Source organism: Leuciscus leuciscus (assembly GCF_965113295.1).
Source record: "Leuciscus leuciscus genome assembly, chromosome: 14".
Lineage (NCBI taxonomy): Eukaryota > Metazoa > Chordata > Actinopteri > Cypriniformes > Leuciscidae > Leuciscus > Leuciscus leuciscus.
Window position 1 is genome coordinate 8,201,188 of NC_138738.1, and position 26,617 is coordinate 8,227,804.

Here is a 26,617-nt window from a genome sequence, read left to right on the forward strand (position 1 = left end):
CCCCCTAAGGCTGGAGGTGCCACGAGTACCACGAGTCTTTAGCCCAGTGTGTGCATACAGCGATGTTTGTGTATTCACCAAAAGATCCTATCTCTCCACAAATATTTATCATATCCCACTGAATCAGTTTGTTTACTCGCATCCCAACACTTCAGTTTACTTAAGAATTAAACACAGATCTCCACACGAGAGCTTGTATGACGTGAGAAGTCTTCACGTAGTTCCTTGCAGTTCAGCCTAGTTTCTTTTGATTATGCTTCTCGTTCTAATGGTGTATGTGGCAGAGCTGCAAAACTTTTCGTCCAGTTTAACATGGTACGATGTGATTAAGGGCCAGATTTACCTAACAGGGCAAATTAGCGTGAGAGCGCAATCCCATAAAAGTGCCGATGGGGTTGAAAAGTTCTGCTCGTGATCTACTGACGACACGCAAATTTAAGAACACAGACGCTGCCGGATCATTTCATAATGACCAATGCAATCTACCAAGAGCCGGTCAAATTAACGTCTGGTTTGGGTGATAAATAATGGAGCAAATACCAGTAAATTGATTAGCGCAAACCATTGGAAATAATGCATAGGGTTTATTTGCTGCAGACAGTGCTCCTATTTGATTCCATCAATTTACTGTCTCTACTTACAGTTGAATGGATTCAAATGTTCAGAACGTTTTAAAACGTCACAGAGTTTGACCAAGTTTATTAATTGGCACTGGAAAACCAAGTGTATGAAGTAGTTATCCTGTTTCTGCAGAGTCTACCCAGCAGAAGCAATGGAAGATATTTCAATTTGTTTACCAATCCAGGCTTTAAAGAGTCAAGAGGTCGACTCTTAATGCGGTATAATGTGACGGTCTGTGCCAGGAGAGCCTATGGAGCTCATTTTGATTTGTCCGCTCTGGCCTGCAAAGTGCACACTCAGTTTCTTTTGCATCATTATTTGTTTTAAAGGTCCTTTGTCAACATAAAAAAGACAAAATTCCCCTAGAGCATTTTTACAGTCTGAAGAAAAGCAGGGTATTAAAATGTGTATATATATCTGAATGCATTATTTGTTGTTGAATTACACAGCTTAAAAAGCTGTACATATACTTGGTTGCCTTAGTTTTACATACTATGGCTCATTGAATTTGAAGTAAATATTTATTTTAAGAGTGTTTAACTCCCTCATCTTGTCTTGTTGTCTTCATCACAGTGTCTATAGCTCTGAGGAATGATTATTTTGTGAGAGGGGCCGGCCTACCTGGACGCTTCAAAGCAGAGAAGGTGGAGTTTCACTGGGGCAGCACCAATGGGTCGGCTGGTTCTGAACACAGTATCAATGGAAAGAAGTTTCCAGTAGAGGTGAGTAAGTCACATTATGTCTAGAATACAGAGTTCATGAACTAGGGCTGGGTGATATGGGCCAAAAAATTACCACAATAAAATGATCAGTCGATATTGATAATTATCACAATAAATGTCAACATTTTATTTCTTTCAAGTTTAAAGGCAGATTTTTGTCTCCTGAGTGAAAGTTGTAGAAACCAATGGAAGCTTGTTTCCGCCACAGAGTAAAAAATAAAAAAGGTAATTGCGACCTTTTTGTCTCACAATTCTGACTTTTTTTCCAGAATCAAATTGTGAGTTTACATTACATCTGAGAACACATTTCAAATTACTCATACATTTAATGTATATAGTAATAGTATAAAACAATTCAATATGAATATCCCACATTTCTGCCACAATCAAATGTTAGTGCTACTTGAGTAAATCCATGGTAAGGAAAAAGCCTTCTAACTGTATCGTTGTGGCACAATGTTTCTCCTGTTTTCTGCGTAAGTGTTGTTGAGAATGTCAGCGCCGTTTCGTCTGGCTTTAAACTAGTTTAAATCACAAGGCATTTGATTTGGATTTCTTACTGGATTTCACAGTGATGTTTAGTGGGTGCGAGATCGAGATGGTCAGCAAGAAAATGCATTGCTCTAAGCTCGTGTTGCGGTGTGTTTTGAGCCGAGCTGATGAATGTTCAGGGTGACGTGCAGTTCAAACGAGCAGCTCTGCTTCCTTTTTTTTCTTTTTCTTTTTGCGTTTGCCGTTTAATGTTTCTCATACCAGCACGGTGGTCTGAAATATGCATGCTCAGCATTATGTAATGCATAAACGTTATTTCAAACACTTATCAAACTTTTGTTATAATTATATCAAGAAAAATTATATTGCGATAATAATCGTTATCGTTTCATCACCCAGCTCTACAAACTACAATCATTTCCACTTTCACTTCCATCTGAAAGAATCCAGATTTCGGATTCTTTCAGTATGTTCTGTAGTAAAATCAATACAGCTAACAAAACCTGAGCAAAAGCTCAAATCTCTCATAGTCAAGACCTTTTGGCGAGCATTTTTCTTTTAAGTAATCCATTGTTTCTTTACAAAACACAGTCTTTGTGAATAATCCTTAAACCACTCACTTTCACATTTAAAAAATCTTATTAGGAATGGATTTTTAGATGAGTAGGATAACTTTACTAAATGTGTTTCTTTAAAAAAGTTAAAAGTTTTTCCTTAAAGGATGCCACCTTGATTTGAGTAGGTTGAAAGTGGTGCACTAATCTGCACTAATTGAAGAGCCTCTCGATGAAACCGGCAGGGATCGATGTGTTTTATTGACTTGAGGGTGCGACCGCTGCATTTCACAAAAGAGCAAAGATATTCTGCTTCTCATCTTTAAAATGATTTGAGTTGCATAAACTGCTTAGACTAGTCTTAAAGTAGTCTTCTACATTTTTTGCTCTTTTTTTACGGACTAACTTTTTAAAGTCAGTTACATAAAATGGTAGATTGGTCTATTTGGAATTAGAAAAGTAAGACTGATTACCTCTTGGTTAACTACTAGTAGCCAAACTAGTTCTGAAGACAAAGTCCTAGCAAAGTTTATGCAACTGGCCCCTGCCTGGTTTTCTTCACCAGTTGATCTTGGTGTGTAAATGGACCGAATGTTTCTATTCAGGTTTATTTAAATTTGTAATAATTATTGTAATAATAAAACATAATAGATGAATATATACACTGGTGGTTAAAAGTTTAGAATAATTCGTTTTTTTAACGTTTTTAAAAAAAAAGCCTCATGTTTACCAAGGCTGCATTTATTTGATGAACCATACAGTAAAAACAGTAATATTGTGAAATATCATTAAAATTTAAAATAAATAAATACAATGTATTCCTGTGATGGCAATGCTGAATTTTCAGCATCATTACTAAAGTCTTTAGTGTCACATGATTTTTAAGAAATCATTCTAATATGCTGATTAGCTGCTGATTAAAATAACTTTTATTTAACAAGGACACATTAAATTGATTCAAGTGATATTTTATAATGTTTTATTCTTATTCTTATTATTAGTTGTAGTAGTAGTATTATTTTTTTAATGAAGGAATTGTGTGGATGTGAGAAAAGAACTCTAGTGCTAATCTCAGTCAACAATGACGAAATGCCATAAATGTTTAATAAAGTATAATTCCTTTTGCATGCCTTACAGGGTACTGCTACTTGTTTTAAAACAACCTTCCTGTTCAAAATGTGTCTCGTTTGCCTGGCAGATATTATTTTGCACAAGATTAGTATTAGCTCTTGATTGTAAACCTCGTCCATTTGGCCTTAAACTCTGCATGCACATTGAAGTTCATTCACATTGAATTCTTCACATCGAAGAAAAAGCAACACTTTGTTTTTTAGTTTTTTGAGATTTCAGTGAAAATGGTGCATAGCCTGAGACTGGACGCACCACTGCATTCAAGTTTAATATTGTTATGCAATCACACATTATACACTGGAACATGTTAAGTCGAGTGTATGCTGTTTGCTGGCCTTTTTTTCCCTGCACATGGTTTCTGTCCCATTTTGATTCATTAACTAAACGTGTTTGTGCTGTGCTTTAGGCCCCGTTTACACGATGGGAAAACGCAGATATTTCCCTGCGTTTTGGCCTGTCATTTACACGAAAACGCCGTTTTTATCCCAGAAAACGATTATTTCTAAAAACTCCGGCCAAAGTGGAGATTTCTGAAAACGCCGGTTATGTGTTGCCGTGTCAACTGGGAGAAACGGGGTTTTAGGTTCTCAAACGTCACATTATGCGCCAGAAAATGCTTACGTCATGTGAGCGCCCTATGTTTAGAGTTTGTTCCATACTGTCTATGAGTTTGTTTGGCTACTATTTGATCATGGATGCTGTTAAAGTGGTAGGCCTACTCATTTTTACTTTTGTGAAAACGCTTTTGGCCTGTTTGCATTTGCTTCGCTGTCTGTCCACACGAACGAACCTCGCGCCATGTCTATTGTTTTGAAAGGAACAGGAAGTCGCTCGTGCTATTCGTCGTTGTCGATTTTGAGGATTCTGATTGGCTTGCATGGCTTTATCCTTCTCCTTACACTGCCGCCCCTTGTATTTATGCGGGTTGATGTAAACGACAACTTTTTTTGAAAACGATATTGTGTGCACGATGTTATTTTTGAAAACGGAGGGGGAGAAATATTCGTTTCTCTAAATACCCGGCTATGTGTAAATGTGGCCTTACTCTCGGTCACCATAAACTCTGTATTGGCTCTTGGAGGAAGCTAATTGGCTAATGAGGTTTAGTGATTAATGAGTAATATATTTCCCCCTGTGAAGACACAATAAATGGACACCATTAAAGTCTGTGATTTAAAAGAGGCCTGAAGGAGACTGATTGGTTTTCATTAAAGACTTTAACTTTGTTCTTTCTTCTCTTTATTAGCGAATTAATTCATTGTCCACCCCTTCTGACATTGCCTGGCCTTAATTACTTTGTTTGGGGGTTAGTTTTCTGTTGCCTTACTTTTGCCTGCAATTCTTTTGACATATCTGTTGCTTCGCCAAGGACATTGTACCTCTCTCCATTACAGAAAAAAGCCCTTTATTTTATTTCATTTTTATTTCAATGTTTGAACAAGGTCAGAATGTGTTTAAAGTAGAAACAAATACTAAATTCTGAGCCAAACTCTACTGGCTTTTATCCAAGATCTAGCAGTATTTCTTATCTATCATTACAGTGTCTACACAACAACAATTTAGAGGATGGGAAGGCGAAATCATTTGTATTCATCAGTCTAAGTTTGTTCGAAATTAGCTGGCACAGAAGTCAGACGACCTGGGCTGGATCCACCTCTCTGCCAGCACTTTCTCATTAGACGAATCGACTTCCCTCCATAAATCCCATTTTTACACAGAAATACAATTGATGTGTATCTACGCCGCTGGATAGCCGCTAAGCATTATCTAGCGATTTAAAACCCAAACACACTGAAGCCAGAGACTGGAGATGCATCCAATTATCTCTCGACGACTTCTGTTGACCTCTGGCTCAAGTCTAGCACAGTAAATTAAACTATGACGGCAATAGTGTTAATTTAATTTTTTGGCCTTTTTGCCACTTTTATTAGTGTTGCTTGCCAAAGCAAGCATCACCATTAGTATTTGAATGAACTCTTAACCCTAAGAATTCAACTTTAGCACACACAGTCTTCATTACAGATGTTTACCCTATAAAGCCTGAAATATGAAATAATAATCAGAAATAAAAATAAAAAAATTATGGAAAAGTTAATTGAACCTTTAGAAAAATAAATAAATACATTAAAAATAATAATATATATATATATATATATATATATATATATATATATGTGGTATAAAAGTGGTATCAGTGCATCCCTAATATATATATTAGGGATGCAATGATAACACTTTTTCCAGAACGAGTCAGAACAAAAAAAAAAAATTCATTTCTAATTATGCTTGTTAAAATGTATTGTAGTAGCTACTTTTACTTTCACTGTTCAGTGAGGAAGAAAACACCTCAATTTTATTCAGAGGCCCAAAGTGAGAAAAAACTAACAAAAACAATTTGGTGCAGATGTTGTTAAAGAGAAATAATGCATATAAATATCAGTTGTCACTCTATATCTCCCCAATTATGTCTTAAGATTATATTCAAATGCTTCATCAAAGCTCTGTAGTTTTAATTGTGGGGGCCAAAACATATAATGCAGTGCAATACAATGATGATTGACAGATGTACAAATAAATGTTCCTCAAAAGCCTGATGTATCATATTTAATACTAACATTTTAGAATGATTTAAAAAAAATTAAAATAAGTTGCTTCAGTCCAGAAAGTGTTCATCTTGAAATATCACTAACAATATAAAAGGTTTTCATAAGTTTATAAAAATCTTTAAAGACCTTTTACTCATTAAAGTTCTTTAACTTGCCAAAAAAAGAATTGTCAATCAAAGGGCTTGTAGAAGATTACAACAGGTGTTTTATCAAAGTTTTGATCATGTTGATAATTTAGAGGCCTTAGAAATGATTTCAAATATGAGACAGTAGGCTTTGTAGGGATAATCATATCTCAAATCGTGCAGCTTTTTATAGAGGAATGTGCTATGGCTTTTTAAGTGATCAGACTTGCGTTTTTCATCTTGCTGATGATAAAACGAGTGAAAAAAAATCCTATCTAGGGATCAGAGTGTCAGTATGCAACCACACAGCATGTGTTAAAAAACAGAATGTTTTAGAAACCACATAACAACGTTATAGCATCTTTTACAGGGCCAATACTAAACCTGTAACCTGTTCTTAATGTAGTTTGGTTCATATTTTTTTACCATGCATATTTTACCATAGCTAATTTGGCTAGTTTCTAAGAGGTGAATATTGACTGGACACAACACCTATTTTCCTATCCCAAATGTACTATTAAATGGCTAGCTGCGTTTTGTTACTGGCATTTAGCGTTGTTTTCTCCTCTCCCGTCCGCAACCTTATCAAAAGAGACTGCCGCCCCATTAGTTGAAAGCTTGCTTTTTTTCTTACATGCACCATTAAATGACCAGGGACATGTGCTAAGGCAAAGTCTACAATATAAAATGTAGAAAGAACAACATCGACAGGCAAATAGAGAGGCTGTCAGGAAATAAGCTCAATTGGAACGTGATTGTCATAGCGAGGTTTAATCTTATTCCCTGCATTTCAACGCTCTCTTTCACGATTGCTCAGCTGCTGCAAGCTTTGACACGCCATTCATCCCGCTTCCCTTTCTCTCCCTCTCTCTCTCTTTGTACGATCGTCCCTGTTTTTTCTGTAACAGTAGATTTAGCATTTATTTGACACTTTGTGCGTTTGTTCAGAGACAATGTTTAAGGCAACAAAGACATGTTGTTTATTGCGGCGTGCTGAGGGGATTTGGTTCTGAGGTTCGCTTTCTTCCTAAATCCGTCCTCAGAGAGAGAGAGCGTATAATCCTTAGTTGTCTCCGATGTCAAAATGTGGAGTGATGAGAGAAGTAGGATATGACAGATATTCCATTATTGTGTATGTGTGTGTGTGTGTGTGAAGATGAGAGGAATATCAATTCGTGAGGATTTGACAGCGTACTGTACCAATTTTGATACCACAATGCATTGTGTTTACTAAACAGGAAAGTCAAAGCAGAACATTAGTATGAGCCGTTTCATACCTTGTCAAATAAGAATTCTGTTATAAAACCCTGTTCCCTTCTTTTTGCCTCATAGATGCAGATTTATTTCTACAATCCAGATGACTTTGACAGTCTGAGCACTGCGATAAAGGAGAGACGAATCATCGCCGCCATGGCTGTCTTCTTTCAGGTGAAGATCTTCTTTGATTTTTTTTTTTTGTTGCAATTTTCGAATGTTTACCAGCCTGTAAAATGGAGCTTTATAGCTCATGATACCTTCTCAAAGAAGGGGAGAAAGAGACTAAAATTGGTTTGGACCTATGTAGCCTCAGGGCCTATTTTCATTGTCAGCAACAGGTAGAAGAAAGCACAGACATTCTCTGCTGCCCTCTAGCCATATTTCTCTTTTTTTCTCACAGTAAAGTCTAGCTTCATAATAGAATAAACTTGCTCCTTCCTTTAGTTTCTAAAAGAATAATGACAGTCTAAGGGGCAAGGCATTGCAATAGGATATACATCAAATAAGTAGGACTAAACTTCTTCAGAAGTGTAGCTGTGAGACTGTAAGCAACTAGCACAAAAGTGGCCTACAAACCTTGTCTTTACAAAGGTTCATGCAGTCTTTCATCCATTCTGTCAGCACTGTCTGTACTTTCTTCTGCACTGGAAGCTCCTGTCACCAAGACAAATTCCTTGTGCGTGTTGTTAACACACTTTGCAATAAAGCTCTTTCTAATTCTCATAAACCATTAAATGAGAACCAAGAGGTCAATATTTGGCTGGTTAGCAAAACCTTTTTGTTAGCATGACATTTTATTAAAGTCTCCATGTGGTGAAAATCAAGCTTTTAATTTTGTTTATATGTCTATGTGGGGTTTTTAATATGGTTTAAGACAAACCATGTGCAAATTCATAAGTCAACACCATTGCTGAGTATTTTCTCCTTCAAACTGCAGTGAACCAAAGACACTCTCAAAAACGCGGTTTGAAATCGCTGGTGTTTCTGACATCACAAACTACCTTGTAACCAATCACATTGACGTGAGCTCTGAGCTGGATCTCTGAGCTGGTGTGAGTGAGTGGAGGCGGGGCTGATTTGCATATTCATAGAACCGCGTATACTAAATGAGCCAAGGGTGTAGAGTAACATTCAAGCTATTTAAAGGCTTGTTTAAATCAAGAAAAGAAATTTCATGGAAAAAACATTTAAATATGTAATTTTGATAATCAAAGATGAGTTTTATGGGATACAATTATTGACTGCAGGGGGACTTTAATTTTTTTATTTAAGAGTATGTTAGTGAAATTATTGTGGTTTATTCTGCGGATTTTCCAGAGAAATCTGCATACTTTGTGTTTTCTGCACTGATTCCATCTGTACCTGCATAATGAGACATATATCCATCTAGAAAAGTAGTCCGATTACTAAAAGGATGATTTAGACAACTTTACAGTTCAAATAACAAATTTTGTTTAAACTGCCTTTTCAAGATTTGGGGTTTGTAAGATTCATTTTTTAATGGAAACCGTGATACATTTTTCTCATGTTTATTTGATAAATTGAAAGTTGAAAATAACAGCATTTATTTGAAATAGAAATCTTTTGTAACATTATAAATGTCTTTACTGTCACCTTTGACCAATTTAATGCAAATAAAAAATATGAATTTCTGTCAAAGAAAAGTCTTACTGACTTTTGAACGGTAGTGTAGAAGAATTAATTTAAGTGCTTTAATACAAATACAAGCTTAACATTTTTTTGGTTTGTTTGCCTTTACAAACTGAGGGACGAGTTGAAGGAAGTGACATCACAGAGCAAAAACACACACAATAGAGCTCTTACCAGCACCGTGTCTCCTATATTGGTTTATTTTTTACTTTTCTTTCTCTTTCAACTGTGACGAATGTTCTTATCAAGGGTGAAAATGTCACAAATTTCACGGTTTTCCTAATGAGTCAAGCCAAAAAAAAGAAGATTTGTGGTGCCATAGCCTTAGAATTCAGGGATGTCATATGAATATATAGAGAAAAACAGGCTTAGCAGGTCAGTGTGAGGATCCGTGAAAATAATATAAGCTTTTTTGCCACGCAGCACCACATTCATTCCCCCTTCATTCACTAACATGCTTCGCACGCTCTCATACAATATGTTTTCACACACCTTAACTAATGTGGCAGAGCTATTCTTCACGCTGAAAGTAGAACGCAGGTGTGTCCTATGTTTATCCATTGCCAAACGGTGAAAGAATAACCTACGTCGATGGACTTAAACATCTTCGCCCACATGTGACAGCGTTATGGCTTACTGCTATTAGTGCTTAGACGAATGGTGTCATATGGAGTGTGACATGTCCGTTCCTGGGGGTTTTATATAGTTAATCGATGTGGAGCTCCGGTATTGGTGGTTCCCTTGGGCTCTTTTATTCCCACCTAGTTCAACCAAATGAATCCTCAGAGAGCACAAGTGAGTATATTTCATCTCTGACCTGAATGAGCTTCTCCATCAACCTGAATAAAAGGTGCTTATGTCAGCATGCTCTAGTTTTTAATGTTGCATAAGCAGCGAAAACAGGAAACTCGTGTTCGATAATAGTAGGATTTAAATGCACCCCGTCTTTTTTTGTGTTTTTTGAACATGGAGAGGGAAATGGAATAATTGCTAATTTCATGTTGCGTTTGTCTGTGTTTCTCATAGGTGTCGAAGAAAGACAACATTGCAGCTGAGCCCATCATCTCAGGTCTTAAACGAGTGGTCCATCACGGTAAATGTAACCATATGAACAGCTTGCAGAGTGCACACCTATAATAAAAAATATATAATAATAATACAAATTGAGCACTTTAGCTTCAGCGAAAAAACATGTTTTTTATCAATAACCTTTTTTTGCTGTATAGTTCTTGTGTTGGTTGTATGGCTCTTTGGAGATTAAAAATTGTCATATTGTTGCATTATAGCTTCTTCAGAACAACATATTGGTTCTAATAGAGGAAAAGTGAATATATTTTTTAGGTTATTTGAAGCGCATAGACGGTTTTGTAAAAGAACCATGAATTCCAAAAGGTTCTCTTGGTGTTCATATCATGAGAAATTTAGAATGATCTTTTCAGGATCAAGGATCAAGTTCAAGAGAAGTGTGCTATGAAAACACTACCGTTTAAAAGTTTGGGGTCGGTTTGTAAAAAGAAGTGTCTTATGCTCATTTATTTGCTCAAAAATACAGTAAAACAGTAATATTGTGAAATTTTATTACGATTTAAAATAGCTGTTGTCTATTTTAAAATGTAATTTATTCCTGTGATGGCAAAGCTGAATTTTCAACATCATAACTCTTGTCTTCGGTGTCTTTACTAAATAAAAATATGAAAAAAAATGTAAACAAAATCTTACTGACCCCAAACTTTTGAATGGTAGTGTACCTGAAAATACTATAAAAACTCCCCCCCCAGGTCCTATAAGTTTAACACATATTCACATCTGTTGTTCAGAAACTTGGCCCTCCCAGTTACGATGGAAATAAAGAGAAAGCTGAACAGACGTTATTATTTCTAAATACCTGAAGATTTAATAATAAGATAATAAAATATCCACTAAACCTTGTGTGTACTTGCCGCATCATCTTTTTGCCTCGTAGTACTTCAATTTAGGTTTCATGAGCTCTCGTTCAGTCTTTGAGCGAGTATTCTGTGTCTTTTATTAAACAGAGAAGGAAACAAACCTTGGTTCGTTCATACTGAAGGATCTATTGCCATCATCCTTGGGAAGTTATTACCGCTACACTGGCTCGCTCACGACACCTCCCTGCAGTAAAGTCGTGGAGTGGATCATCTTCAGTCGGCCCGTTCACCTGTCCTACCACCAGGTTGGCGAACACACACACACATAATCATGCATACATGCACATCACATTCATTTGATCATGTATCACATCCAGCTGTGTGCACTATGCTTGAAATTGGCTCGTGTTTTTTTCTCCTGTATCATATTTGTACCATCTGCAAGCATGCACACAAACAGGAATAGACAATATTACACTAGCAATGTGTCTCATCTGCTGTGTGTTCAAATGTTTCTGGAAATGAGACAGTGCAGAAGATTTACTAAACAAATGAATGCATTCATCTATGTATATATGTGTTGTAGATATAAAGCTTTTTTTTTTACTTTGTTGAATGATAATATGACTGACAAAATCCTCTTAAAGTGGCAGCAAGCAATTTCTGAGAAACACTGTTGATATTTCAAATCAGCCCAAACAAACACACCCCTCCCTTCATTACTCCGCCCACAAAATGCACGAGCAAGCAATACGATAGTGGATGTCTCTGTATCATAGCTGTAGCAAAGCAAAATAATGCTTCGCGAAAAATGAAATGAAGATGACTAACGAACTACAAGGAAGAACAAAAAAGAATGTACAATACACTAGGGCTGTCAACGAATATTCTAAATTCGAATATATATTCGAATAGTTTTAAAAAACAGAATTTCGAAGGTGAAAATGTATATTCGAATGTGGAAAAACGCCCCCGGTAGCAGAGGCGTGGCTGTCTGCTTTGCGAGTGGGCGCGCTGAGGGGTCAGGGACAGGTAACAGGAAGAAGCGTTAACGTTAAACAGAAACAACATTACTAAAGTGTAGGCTACTGTAATGACTGAATAGATATTGCATGAATAAGGTAGGTTAGATACAGCAGTTTCATGCACTGCAGGCTTCCACTGGTTTGATTATTTACCGTTTCATGTCAAGGAAAAGTTCCATGTTTACCACAGCACATGCAGCTCGCTCGGAGCGTTCAATGTCGGTTCTATATAGGCTAAAAACTTCAATTATTGTTAATAATATTTGTTTCAATCACTGAATGAAGCCTGCTATATAAGAGTCGCGACCTTAAATTGCTTGCACAAAACTCTTGATCAGCACTCAACATTTGCTTATTGTTGTTGTTCATTTAAACCGTTATGCACAGAGAGCGTGACACCTCATTCGCGCCGCAAGACCTCTAGACGCGCGTAAACGCGTCTTGATCGCGCCAGACGCTCTATTCGCGTTTGGTGTGAACGCAGCGTGAGGGTGAGAGAGAGAAAGAGTGCCTGCGAGTGAGCGATCGAGAGTGAGGTCTGCGGTCTTGGCCATTAGTTGATTTACTTGTTTTTGTGTAGGTAATACGTTGTCAAATGTGTTTAAACTTAAATAAACTACCTATACAAGTAGTTATGTCTCTTTGTATTAATTTGCCCTGTTATTGACGTAATGCGAGTCATTGACAAAATGCGCAACCATGTTCGAACAGTTCGAATATAGGCTATGTGTTTTTATTTAGAGAGAATATTCGAACGTCATTTTTGAGCAATTTTGACAGCCCTACAATACACAAGATATATATACAAGCAAGAGTTAATTGACAGTCGCTAGTAGCACACCAGCTCCAGACAAACAATGACACTCAAAACTGTCCTGTTACTTTAGCTAACATTACTACAATAACCTGTTTTTCCAGAGATATTCCTCCGACCGTTTCTCTTTTGTAATGTCTCTCAGCCATCTCTCTTTCTACAGTCTGTCTTTAAATCTCCCTCTTGCTCACTCTCTCTCCTCCCCCATCATGAGTGGACATGCCCCCTACTGCTGATTGGCTACAAGTGTGTTGTGGTGCTCGGTCCGATCCACTTTCAATAGCGTTACTCAGAAATTGCTTACTGCACTTTTAAACACATCTAGGCCCTAGCAAGCCTCCAAAACACCCTAGCAACCACTTAGCTACGCTCAAAAAAAAAAAATCATTGTAAAAGTGTATAAATATTTATATTGATGAATGACTGATTGGTTCACTCCCAATACTTGCTCTGGTTATGCACACAGCTTTTAATGCTAACATGGGTTAAATGATCCGTTTTTGCTTCCTGCTTTATTCAGCATCACACAGAGTAAAGCCACTAATTCATACACAGCATGCTCGTATCTATCTCCTTTCTACCCCTTCTTGGCCAAAATAAATTGACTTTATATATTCCCTTGATAGAAGTGAATAAATGAAATGGAAAACTCACATTTAAACTTTTGGATATTTTTTTCTTTCTCTTGCTGTAGCTAGAGGCGTTCTACTCCATCTTCACCACAGAGCAGCAGGATCATGTGAAGTCCGTGGATTACCTGAGGAATAACCATCGGCCCACTCAAGATCTCAACAGCCGTCAAATCTCCAAATCAGCTCTGATGGATGCTTGGATGCCCGACGTCATGACAGACAGCATGGCCAGCGCTGCCGACTCAGAATCCTCACGAGGTATGATGCCTTTCTTACCAAAATCGGCCTGACCCATCAAGGAGGAAGACACTTTTATTTATTTATTTTCTGTTAATTCTAACCATTATATGGTAAGAGAATCCTATAATTAGGAAATAGTGAATTCATTTCATTTATAATAATGTCCATGATCATTTCAGCAAAGTCTTTATGATGTAACATCAGTAAATTTCCAACTGGGACTGTGATTATTTCTCTTATCCAAAACTAGAGTTCAGTTTTTTCTTCATAGACGTCATGTTTGGGTTTCTTCTCATTCATCTCATGAATAAAGTGCAAAGCTAGTTGTTTTTAGGATATCCATTGCTCTTGAGACAGACTGAATAAATAGGATTTATTAATGCAGTGACTACAGCAGTGCAGCGCTCTGAGCCAAGCCCAGTAACTGGGGGACGGTGTACTGTGTGCGTTAATGATAGCGTTGTTTTGCTCTCCGGCTGAGGGAATTGATTGCTATTGGTTGTGATGAAGTCTGGAGTGATGCAACACAGCGGAAAGGCGGAATAATCGTCATTAATATTCCCTCTAAAAATAAACCCGTACAAATGAACACTGTGTGGCCAAATAGCAATTCTGGTGTTTTCGAAGCAAGCAGTTTTGAAAACCCTTTGCAATAATACATCTTTTTATCATTGTTTTTTGTTTTTTGTTCTTTCCTTTGTGGCACTTTCCTTAAATTTTTGTTAATCAAATATGATGTATGTGTATATATATATATATATATATATATGTGTGTGTGTGTGTGTGTGTGTGTGTGTGTGTGTGTGTGTGTGTATATATATATATGTATGTACAGTACTGTGCAAAAGTCTTAGGCATGTTAATATAACTTTTGCACCGGACTGTGTATATATGTGTATATATACATACAGTGCCCTCCACTAATATTGGCACCTTTGGTATATATAAGCAAAGGTGGCTGTGAAAATAATTCAGCATTGTTTATCCTTTTTATCTTATATATGTATATATATATATATATATATATATATATATATATTTTTTTTTTTTTTTTTTTTTTATATATATATATATATATATCCATGCATACATATACTGTATATATATAATTTTCTTTTTTATTATTTATACATATATATGTATATATATATATATATATATATATATATATATATACAGTATATACAGTGCATTATGGGTATTCTAGTCGTTGAGCATACATCGGTTGTACACTCGTTATTGCAGTGTATTGTGGGATTGAATGAATGCACACAATATCGTCAACTATGGTTTGGAGAAAGGAAACAAGGCAAGCACAGGATCTAAATACATGAAGGCAACAAGTGAAACATATTTGTACAAAACTTGTTGATAAAGAATAAATGATTAGTTCATTCTTAAACTATTTCAAGTCCTAATATGTACCCTAATTGTGGAAAGTCCTATGAACTATACGTACCTGTGAAGCACACAGCGTTATTGTCCCTCAGCACATCCAGTGCTGATATCTTAGCTTGTTTACTACATAACCCAAAAACCGCCATGAGAATAGAGTCAATTTGAATCATCAGCGTTATCTCTGCCGGACAGTAATGGCGGCAGTCATTAGCATGCTGATGATTGAACTGATGAAAATAATGGGCTCTCGCTGAGTCACCCGTGCTAACAGAGCTCTCGAGGCCGACTTCCACAGCAGATGCCCTTTCACTAATCACCCCCTCGTCCTCGTTTCACTTCTTGTGTTCTTGCGATCTGCCTCTCATTTCACAGACATGTTTATCACAGGCTTGTTGACAGGTCGCTAATGCTGATATACACACATTAAGAGTAGAGGCTTTTGGCATAATGACCTTATCAAGCGCCACTTATGCGGTCCGCCCAACTTGACAAGAACACATCCCACCAAATGATTTGTGTGATAAGTGACGTCAATTGTGCAAATTACATCTGTTCGTCTTTTCAGTGGCTCTGTAGTCAAAAACACTTTTACTTTTTATTTTTACTTTTACTCAGGTTAAAAAGGTATGAATTTAATAGGAAAAACATAAAGTTAAATCCATGCAGCAGTTAATGCATGCACTCCAGGTGACATTGAGCTGCTCATGTGGTTCAGATCTGGCCTGCAAAATTTCGAATATTTTCTGATTGGTCGTGATTGTCACATCACACAGCAGATTCAGATTTTGTGAGGATGAATAGCTAAATACCTGCTAGAAAGCCTGGTTAGGGTAGATTTGATTAGGATTTTCTTTTTTGCTGCAAAACAAACCTAGAGTTCATGTTTGTAATGGCTTTGATATAAAAAAAAGCACCAACAATGAGGTCACTGTAATCAGGGAAAAAAATAGCAACATGGTGAGACGTGTTTTTGTGTGCATGGTAACGCCCTTAACAGCACGTCCAAACTCGACACAACACGATAAGATTACAGCAACAAGCAATTTGTCTGTCCACACCAGATGCGACATGACACGGCCAATTAGAAGAGCGTGTGGGCGGAGTCTCTCTGCAAGCGCACGGCACTCGCAATGAAACTGCTAAGTACATAATAAAATATTACACCATTTTAACATTATTAAAAATACACACTGTGTTGACAGTTTGACCGTTCTTGTTTCCTTTATTTTCAAGATCTGAGGTGAGTTATCCATTGTCGCTTTCAGAACTGCTATGTTGAAATGATATTTAAACACACATTAGACTTGTCTGCTACAATATGTGTATATTATATTAATTTGAAGGCTTTTCTTTGCAAAAATTGTTAGTGTATATGTGGTTAATTGTGATTTATTTGATTAAATTCATTACACGATATGCAGATTAATGAACTTTTTTATATCATGCATGAGTACATGTAAAAGTAAACACTTGTGCATTTATTTCAAGTAGAATTTTAAAAGCAGCCCTTTTACACTACCATTTAAAAGTTAAACGTTTTTTACTTTAATTCAGCAAGATGCCATCAAAAGTGACAGTAACAACAACAGTGTTACAAAAGATTTCTATTTCAAATAAATGCTGTTTATTTGAACTTTCTGTTCATTAAAGAATCCGGAAAATGTTACAGTTTCCACAAAAATATTAAGCGACAAAACATGTTTCTTGCGCACCAGTTCAGCAAATTAGAATGATTTCTGAATGATAATGTGACATTGAAGACTGCCCACTGAAAATTCAGCTTTGCCATCACAGGAATAAATTACATTATATTAAAATAGATAGCAATTATTTACAATTTTAATAATATTTCACAATATATCTGTTTTTACTGTACTTTTCATCAAATAACTCTGCCATTGTAAGCATAAGAGACTTCCTTCAAAAACACCCCGAACTTTTAAAAGGTACGGATTTTTACTGCAGTAATATTTCATCAGTATATTTTAACTGGCATGTACTTCATCCACCACTGGGTATAGCACATACACACACAGTAGTGCACACGGCCACAGCCACGCAAGGCTGTTTGAAAAGCCTGGAGGCAGATTGAGATGAACTCATGTATTATTTTCCACTTTGAAGCAGTTTCTAGTGAGAACGCTTTGGTGACTCAGACAGCAATAAAAGATTTATTTTCACCTGGGGGCTGCAGTCGTGGACCTGCACGGCAGAGATCTGGCTCCGCTCCCGCTGCCGAACAGCCGTAATTCCGCCTGTTTATCTCCAATCACACATCCCTAATCAAATGAGAACAACTGTACCTTCTTCCTCCTTGTTTTTATCAGTCTTATCTCATCGCTCTGCTTCTCCTCTCTCTATCCAGTCTGCAGCAGCATCCCTGACAACATGAAGGTTCATCCACTGAACAGAACTGCACTTGTGTTGACCTGGGACCGACCGTCAGCTGTCTACCACCCGCCTATACTGGACTTCCTTGTCTCCTACAGCTGGGTAAAGGATGAAATGCCTTTTGAGAAGACCTTCACGCAGAGCAGTGAACACAGCACGGTAAGCTTCCCAACAATGAAAGGGCAAGCTGTTTGATCATTACAGATCATTGTGTCGACCACCGCAAACACTCTAGCTCAACCGGTTATCCAATCACTGTGTTGAGGTTAGCCAATCATTTGACTGAAGATGTTAAGTGACACACACACAACTAGATCTTCAACCTTTTTCACCTTTTGGTCAGTAGAGAGAAGAAGCCCCTGTTGAATATTATATAAACTTGAGTGTGTTGCAGATAGTCTTTATTAATGTGTTATACACTACTGTTCAAAAGTTTGGGGTCAGTCAAATATTTGTAATTGATCAATTAAATTGATCAGTAGTGACAGTAAAGACTTTTATAATGTTACAAAAGATTTCTATTTCAAATAAATACTGTACTTTTGAACTTTCTTTTCATCAAAGAATCCTGTAAAAAAAAATTGTATCATAGTTTCCAGAAAAAACATGAGCAGAAATGCTTCTTGAGCACCAAATCTGTATATTAGAATGATTTCTGAAGAATCATGTGACACTGAAGACTAGCTGCTGAAGTTTTTGCCATCACAGGAATAAATTACATTTTAAAATATATTCAAATAGGAAGCAGTTATTTTAAAGTAATATTTATATATTTTTCGTATCAAATATATACAGCCTTGGTGAGCATATACTTTTTTTTTTTCAAAAACATAAAAAAAATCGTACTGACTAATGATATGATCATTATTGATAATTATTATTAAAATGGTTATACATTTGAAGTATATGATGCATTTTATTTACTATATTTTAATGTGGCATTAACAATGAGCTCTCTGACTGAAGTCTTTAGTTTTAGTTTAAATAAGCGTCATATTTTGGTTGTTTCATGTATTGCCTTCCCAAATAAGTTTAAATAATAATTGCAGTACCATTATGGACCCCTTAGGGGGTTACAGACCCCCTGCTGAAGATTCATGAGTTAGACAGAACGCAATGTAATGGAACACCTCTGTCACTACATCTCCGAGATCTCAAGATGTGTTGTAGTGCCCAGACTTGTCGGCAGTTATCTACAACGAAAAAGATTAATAAGAGTTAAGACCAGGGTTATAGCAGTTAAATCAATGTTTATATGTGAATAAAAGCCTAAATTCAGTCTGTTCATCATATAAAGCGATCATGTCTCTTCAGAAAATTTGGACTAAACCGCTTAATTCATATGGATTTGTTTTACAATCTGGTAGTTGCGTAGCTGTCAATGGAGGGACAGAAAGCTCTCAGATTTCATCAAAAAGATCTTCATTTGTGTTCCAAAGATGAAAGAAGGTCTTACGGGTTTGGAACGACACGAGTATGAGTAATTAATGACAGAGTTTTCATTTTTGGGTGAACCATCCCTTTAATGTTTGAACTTTATATTAGTTAGGCTAGAATTAGTTTTTGCTGTGATCCGACCAGGCCAGAAGAAAAAATCCTTAGTGTTGAGCCCAGAGTCCATATTTTTGTTTTTGAGTTAGTTAACAGTAATGCTTGTTAATAATAATGATATGATGACAATTTTCTGTTAGTCAAAGAGTAGCCTAAACATGTACCAATTTGAACTGTACTGCAGAAAGACTGGTTTTTGCATAGACTTGTTACCAATTTAAGTATTGGTAGGGTACTTTTGAGTCACTATATAGGCACCATTTAGGCAATAGTCTCTTACTACACTACCCTGAACATCAAATCCTAGAACTGCCCCTGATTAAGACACTATTGCAGACAGGGGCTCCTGGGCAGGGGGCCAGTTCAGTTAATTGGAAATTTTTGATATGTATATTTGTGTAATTTCACCCTTGATACAAAAATTGAAGTATGATGTCACTGCCTATAGCCAGGGTCTTGTCTTCTGGTTCCCAGCATGATTCTGATGGATGGGCTGCTCTCATCGATTTGATGGACTTGGACAGTATTTTGTCTTTCTTCCCTCAAGTCTAATGAATGACTTACACCCATGTCTGTCAGTCAGCTTATTGGAGCAGCCTTACACACACAGTTTGCATGACAACAAGACAGTGTCCATCCAGTTGAAGGATTTTTTTCTGATGAGTGCTGTCAGTCTTTTTTAGCCTTGGTCAAATTAGATTTGGATTTAGTTAAGGGATATAACTGCCACGGTTAAAGTCCAATTACTTTCTTTCACTCTGCATCCCATCATGACTCCCTCAATCTTTTTGCCTCTACATTTACATTTTTATTTCAATTCTGAGCCCAGTCACAGCACAGGTTGTGCCAGCGAATCTAGACCAACTTTGGGTATATGAAATTCAAATGAATATCTATCTATTTCTGGGAGACTGTGGATCTCTGAAAGATGGAGCAGGACATTGCAATAAATAAGTGTCAATTTATACAAATAATAATGGCAAATGTTTAATTTGCTTTGACATTTCGGTTTTGGAAAATAACATCTTGTCGTATTTACTGTGTGTTGTGTAATGAGGTTTTTGGATTTGTGTGTAGCTGTTGAAGGGACACTCTGGTTGTTTCCAACATTCAGAAATGCACTTCAGTCTTCAGTGTCACATGATCCATGAGAAATCATTCTAATATGCTGATTTGATGCTTAATAATTTCTAATTATTACCAATGCTGCAAATAGTTGTGCTGATTAATATATTAGATACATTATACTTTTTTGATGAATAGAAAGTTTAAAAGCATTTATTTGAAATATAAATATTTTTTAACAATTTAAAATGTCACTTTTAATAAATTTAATGCATAAAAGTATTAATAAAAAAATAATAAAAAAAGTGTATTGTTTATCTGGGTATTCAATTCATATCTGCACACTTTATACATACTGCAAAGCTTGTATTAGTAGAAGGAGATTCTGAGCTATCCAATTTCTATCCAATAATCTATACGAGTTGTACTGTTATTAAAATGTATGGTGTGTCGTATGTCTCCTGCAGAGGGCAGTCATCTCACTTGTGTCTCCAGATGTCCTGTATCTCTTCAGAGTGCAAGCTGTATGTCAGAGAGACCAGCGCAGTGACTTCAGCCAAACACTTTTATTCAAAGGTCTGTCTGATTTTATGTGGCTTTCTGTTCTTAAAAATACAAATAATCAATTACTGCTGCTAACCAAGCCTTAAAGTCGGCATGAAACATTTTGTGACATATATCCGAGTGAAATGGCTTCTCGAACTAGACAAAAATATAGGGAAGGACTTAATTTTGTCCAGCCATCGGGAATAGATAAGACAGTTGTGGTTTTCTATTGGTCGATCTCATGTGAGTGACAGGTTGCCCCGCCCTCGGGCCAGTATACTTCAGAGAAAAGAAGAGTTGTCGCTGCAAGAGGAGGGGACGTTATATATTTGATTAAAGATTATGAAAGCATGTGAATTTTAAAAGAATAAGGCTACGTCTACATTAATCCGGATACATTTGAAAAGGGCATTTTCGTTTCAAAACGCTCTCCGTCCACACCAGAGTTTTCAAGCGTTTTTAAAAAGTTTCTTATCCACATTGAAACATTGGAAACCGCTAAATCAGGACAAAACGCTTGTCTCAGTGTGGACGGAAGGCCAAAACAGAGAGAAATAGATACTTTTTCAAATGAAAACGTATTAATGTGGACAAGGCCTAATGATGTGCACAGATAAATCATTTATTATAAATACTGCACTATTCCTTAAAAAAACAAACAAGAATTGTCCATTTTGATTTCATGGCAACTCTAATATAGATTGTCACACTGTGTGATTTATTCTTCAAGCAAACACCACAAGGATATTTGAGGGGACAAGGATTGTGAAAACCGGAATGGTGGGTAACTGGTTTAATCATTTCTAAATCTGTGTATTTGTATGTCTACACACGTTGTAATTTTTCTTTTCCTCTTCTGCCCTGGTTGTAGCCGACGTTGTCCCCCGCCTCTTCGGCAGACATGGCCCCTATAAGCTCAGGCTCCTCTACCTGGACGTCCGCCGGCCTCCCTTTTTCATTTGTCTCCATGGCAACGGGAATGGGGCCCCCATCCAGCGGAGGACAAGCCACTGTAGCATCCGTGGTGACCAGCACTCTATTGGCAGGACTGGGCTTCAGTGGCAGTGTGATTTCTTCCCTCCCAGGATCCTTTTGGCCAACCCACTCCACAAACTCAGGCCCCACGCCCACTCAGCACCCATCCACTCCCACTGCTGAAAGCACCCCGTCTGAGAGCAACGTCCTCATCTCGGAGGACAGCACTGAAGCTAATAACAAACAGGAAGAAGACAGTGAAAGAGAGGAGAAGGAGGAAAAAGAGGAAGAGGAGGAGGAAGAGGAACAGGAAGAAGAGGAGAAGAAAAAAAGGGGGAAAGATGCGACAGTCAAGGACAAAAAGCAGGCTAAGGCAGTGCCCCAAAAACCAACTGTCCCCATCCCAACTTCAAAACACAGGGAGCGGGAAGGAGAGAGGGCGGATGCTAACACTGAAAACTCTACATCGGCCCCTAGAATAGTGGAAGAGCAGGGACCCCGTTCTACTGAGAGGCCTTCTGGAGAGGGTTCATCAAAACCAACATGGCTGGAGGATAATGACACTGCAGACATGCAGATTCCCTCAGGCTCGACGGAGAACACCAAACTCACCAATGAGGAGAAGGCGCACTGGCCATACTACATTCACACTGGTAGGTGAGCTGAGTCTAAAGCTCTGTGCATAAGATAAAACGGCAATTAAGTACACATGGTCAAAAGTACAGTACCTTTAAAATTAGTAATTAGTGCCAAATCGTGTCCAAAAACTAAAATGTACATTACCTTACCATAAATATAATTAAGAGTATATGAATATGTATAAATATATTTAATAGTGCTGTCAAATCGAATAATCGCATCTAACATGAAAGTTTTTGTTTACATAATATGTGTGTATATATTATTATATTTATATGTCTGTGTGTGTGCGTATATATACATATACACACATATACAGTATAATATATATATATATATGTGTGTGTGTGTGTGTGTATACAGTATATACACACACACATATACTATACATAAATATAATAATATATATATACACACAGACATGTAATATATATATAAATATAATAATACATATACTCACTCATATATTATGTAAGAAAAAACTTTTATGTTAGATGCGATTAATCATGATTATTTGGTTTGACAGCACTAATATTTAATGAGTAAAATATTTATAAATATAAAAATGTAAAATATGTATTATCTGCATGATATATTATCTTATGCGTCTGTATAATATGTATGTATTATTATGCATTATTAAAATGTGTACACAAAATAAATATAATAAAATGTATAACATGCATTAACATAATATAAATATATATATTTTTTATTCTAATATATTAGATACACTTCCGTTAAAAAAAAATGGGATACAAGGCTAAAAACAAAAGTTTATTCCGTAAAGACACATTAAACTGATCAAAAGTTGTTGCAAAAGATATATTTCAAATAAATCTTTATTTGAAAAGGAATCCTGAAGAGATGTACTGTGGTTTCCACAAAAACATTAAGCTTCACAACTTTTTCCAACTTTAATAATCATAATAAATGTTTCTTGAGCTCCGAATTAGCATATTAAAATGATTTCTGAAGGATCGTGTGAAACTGAAGATGTAATGTAATGTAAGGAGTAATGATGATGAAAATTCAGCTTTGCCATCACATGAATCATTTCAAAGTATATTAAAATAGAACATTTATTTTAAATTGCATGAATTACATTTTTCAAGCATTTATAGTAGAATAGACTCTTTCCATCTATTATTGAAGGGTTTTCAAAAAATATATATTTATATATTTGTTACCTTGCTCTGGTCCCCTTTGACCACCATGCAGAGAGGAACAGCATCTCCACTGTCACCCGAGACCCGGTGTCATCCTCCAGCCGGGTGGAGTGGATCATCCCCCTGATGGTGGTCTCTGCCCTCACTCTGCTCTGTCTGATCATGCTGCTGGCTGTCCTGGTCTACTGGAGGTAAGATTGAATTAGCCATTGTCCAGCACATTGGTCTTAGATCATCTTGGGCCTTTACTGAATGGGATACATGCATGGGAAAAGATCAGGTCTCTTTATCTGCGTTCCTTAACTTCTACATTTGTCTATCTAATTTTTTTGAGCTTTGGTTTTCTTCTGAACGAATGCATCACCTAATTAATATTCATGACAACATGTATTATGTAGAGTAGATTTGTCTGGTCATGGTTGTGCCTGGTTTGTAAACAGTGTAAGGTCGCTCTGTCCCCTGAATCCACACTTCATCTAACTATTTCTACTCCATCTACTGGCCTTTATAACCCTGGCTCAGCTCCCTGGAGAGTCCGTGCCCCATCTGCCCGCCCTCTCCCGGACCGGTCTCAGCCCCATGGTAACCGAATTTTTCAACAAAAAAAAATCCTCCTATGGAGCTTCCTGCCAAATACCACCATCCTCCTGTTCAGTCTTGTATCTGTATGTGAGCTGAGAGGTTGCGGGCCCCCTGGGGACCATGAATCTTGTGTGGAGGGACCCAGCTGTGCTCCAATCTGTGATGCTGACTGGTTTTAGCATATCATTTAAAATGTGAGCACACAACAGTAACATTACATTAAAAGATAAATATTAAAACGTTTTATATTTTAAATGTATGATATCATAATTTTTTTAAATATTTTTTTGTTGTTATATTATTGTACTGCTTGTATGTTATTTTAGTTTAATTGATATACTGTTATAGTATTTATTAATATTTTAAATTAGCTTTTTTTTTCTTTTTTTTTCTTTTTTTTGTTGTTGTTATTTTAGTACTTCCACTTAAACCTATTTCAGTTATTTGTCAAGGCAATATTTATAATTTTAAGTTTTTTAAGTTCACATTTTTCATGTTATATTCCTATGTTATTTTTATTTAAGCTTTATGTCAATTACCGGGAAAAGAAATCTGGTTTTCGTTTAAAAAATAATAATAATAATTTTTAATCCTGTTTATTTCAGTGTATTTTCACTGTTTTAGTCAAAAAAGAAGAAGGTTTTAGCAGTTTTAGTACTACAATTTAATCATATTTATTTCAGTTATTATTTGCCAAGGCAGTCCATCTACTATTCATATTTGATTGTTTTTCAGCTTTATTGTGTTTAGCGAAAACTTTTAATGGTTTTAGTTTCAGTTAACTATAACAACACTGGTCTTACATGGCCTTAACAAGCACCACAAATGTCAAGAATTTTTGCCTGCAAGTTACTGTACCAATTGCAAAGCAATTACGTCAGCCAACAAGTCAGGAAAAGATTGAGGGGAAAAGATAACAGCAGTTTGATTTGATCATTTGATGGGTTTATAAGAGGTTGATTAGTGACAGTTAAAGTGAATGAAAGACTTGAGTTTGCAAGATAATCTGTTAAGAGAGCGGACGAAAGACAAGTGACAAGACGCAACTGCTCCCCCGAGAATGTGACGGCAAACGTCTTTGTTCAAGACATTACTGTCAAATTTCAAGAACGTCAAGAATAAAGCTACCGAGTGAACAAAAGCCATTCAAAAGATATTCCATTCTCGTTTTTTTATAACTGGAGTTCATGCAAGTTACCAGAAAGTATGATATTATTTGCTTAAAATGAAGTTATGATGTTGCCAAGGCGATAGGCTAATGAGAGGTTTATGTAGGCAGGGTTCCATCTGGATGGCTCAGAGGCTTTCAGTCTCCTCAGACTCACAGATGCCCATTAAAGACCAAAGATGCCGCACTCATTTCTACACGTACGCATGCGATCGCCTATGAGTTAGAGCAATTCCAGACTCGACGCAAAGACGCAGATGGGGAATGATAAGAGGTTATATTTATCTTTTTACCATTTGCCTATTTTGCATTCTCAAGGATTAGACCGCAGGGTCCAAAACTTCTCTGAAGGAGAACTTCCCTTCTACACCATTAGTCTAACGTCTCTAAACACACGAGAGATCGGCCATCATGAAAAGGTCATTAGTGTGAGGTTCCTGTCCCCCCAGTCATCGTCTCTCCTCAATCCCCCCAGCCCTCCCTCCCTCATCGGAGCTCTACGAGCGTTCAACCCCTCTTTTCTTTCTTTTTATCTCACCTCTCAAGGATGACTAGCATCTGCTCATTGCTCTGCATAAAGTACAGGTAGGGGCATGCTTATACAAATGCTTTACTGGGATTTACATGAAGCAAGACTTCAATAAGGGGGTGGGAGGGTTTATACCATGTCTTTGTGCACTGAAAGTAAAAATAAATTTTAAAAAGACACATTTTTTAAAGATTTTCCCAAGGCAGAAAGAGTTGCATGTACAGAGTTTGGCTGGATATTTGGTATCATCGCTTTGATCTTAATGTGTATTATATGAGAACTAGATGTTTGTGTGTGTGTGTAGTGGCTAATGCATTTTAATTATGGAAATGTGCCAATGATAGTCTTTATTATGCATTATGAGTTGGTCTGAGTCAATACAAGTCGGTCGAGCTGATTCATTCATCTGATATTTGGCCTATATTGTGATTCTCTGCATCAGCAGATAACCATAACCACTCGGACAATTAACAGAAGTCTGTTTATCGACTTCTGTTTTCAAATTCAAGTTTTTCAGTAAATTAAAGTTAATGTCATTTTGTGAAAATAAGTACTTAATCAATAAAATGTATTAATATTAATAATAATAACATAAATAGTACATTTTGTTTAAACAATATATTAAAATATTAAAATCTACAGACAGACTTATACAAGGATTTTCTGTTTTCAAATATTTTTAGAGTGAATTTTAAGTTATTTTGTGAAAATAAATACTTTATAATAACAATAATAATATAAATAATCTAATGTTTTCGTGTAAGAATATTTGGATTAAGTTGTATTACGTCATGTATATGTACAGTATATTTAGAGAGAATGCTCTGTATACTCATTCTTCTTTTAGTA

General features: G+C 36.5%; 1 protein-coding gene across 1 annotated transcript in view; it reads left to right on the top strand.

Moving 5' to 3' along the window:
* Window positions 1–26,617, top strand: part of ca16b (carbonic anhydrase XVI b) — a 92,764-nt gene that overhangs the window by 52,971 nt on the left and 13,176 nt on the right. The window contains exons 4-13 of the mRNA XM_082190155.1: window positions 1,195–1,343; window positions 7,584–7,679; window positions 10,185–10,251; window positions 11,192–11,349; window positions 13,578–13,773; window positions 17,519–17,703; window positions 20,628–20,736; window positions 21,437–21,486; window positions 21,578–22,334; window positions 23,542–23,680. Of these exons, the coding sequence (XP_082046281.1) occupies window positions 1,195–1,343; window positions 7,584–7,679; window positions 10,185–10,251; window positions 11,192–11,349; window positions 13,578–13,773; window positions 17,519–17,703; window positions 20,628–20,736; window positions 21,437–21,486; window positions 21,578–22,334; window positions 23,542–23,680 (1,906 nt within the window). The remainder of the gene's footprint in view (window positions 1–1,194; window positions 1,344–7,583; window positions 7,680–10,184; window positions 10,252–11,191; window positions 11,350–13,577; window positions 13,774–17,518; window positions 17,704–20,627; window positions 20,737–21,436; window positions 21,487–21,577; window positions 22,335–23,541; window positions 23,681–26,617) is intronic.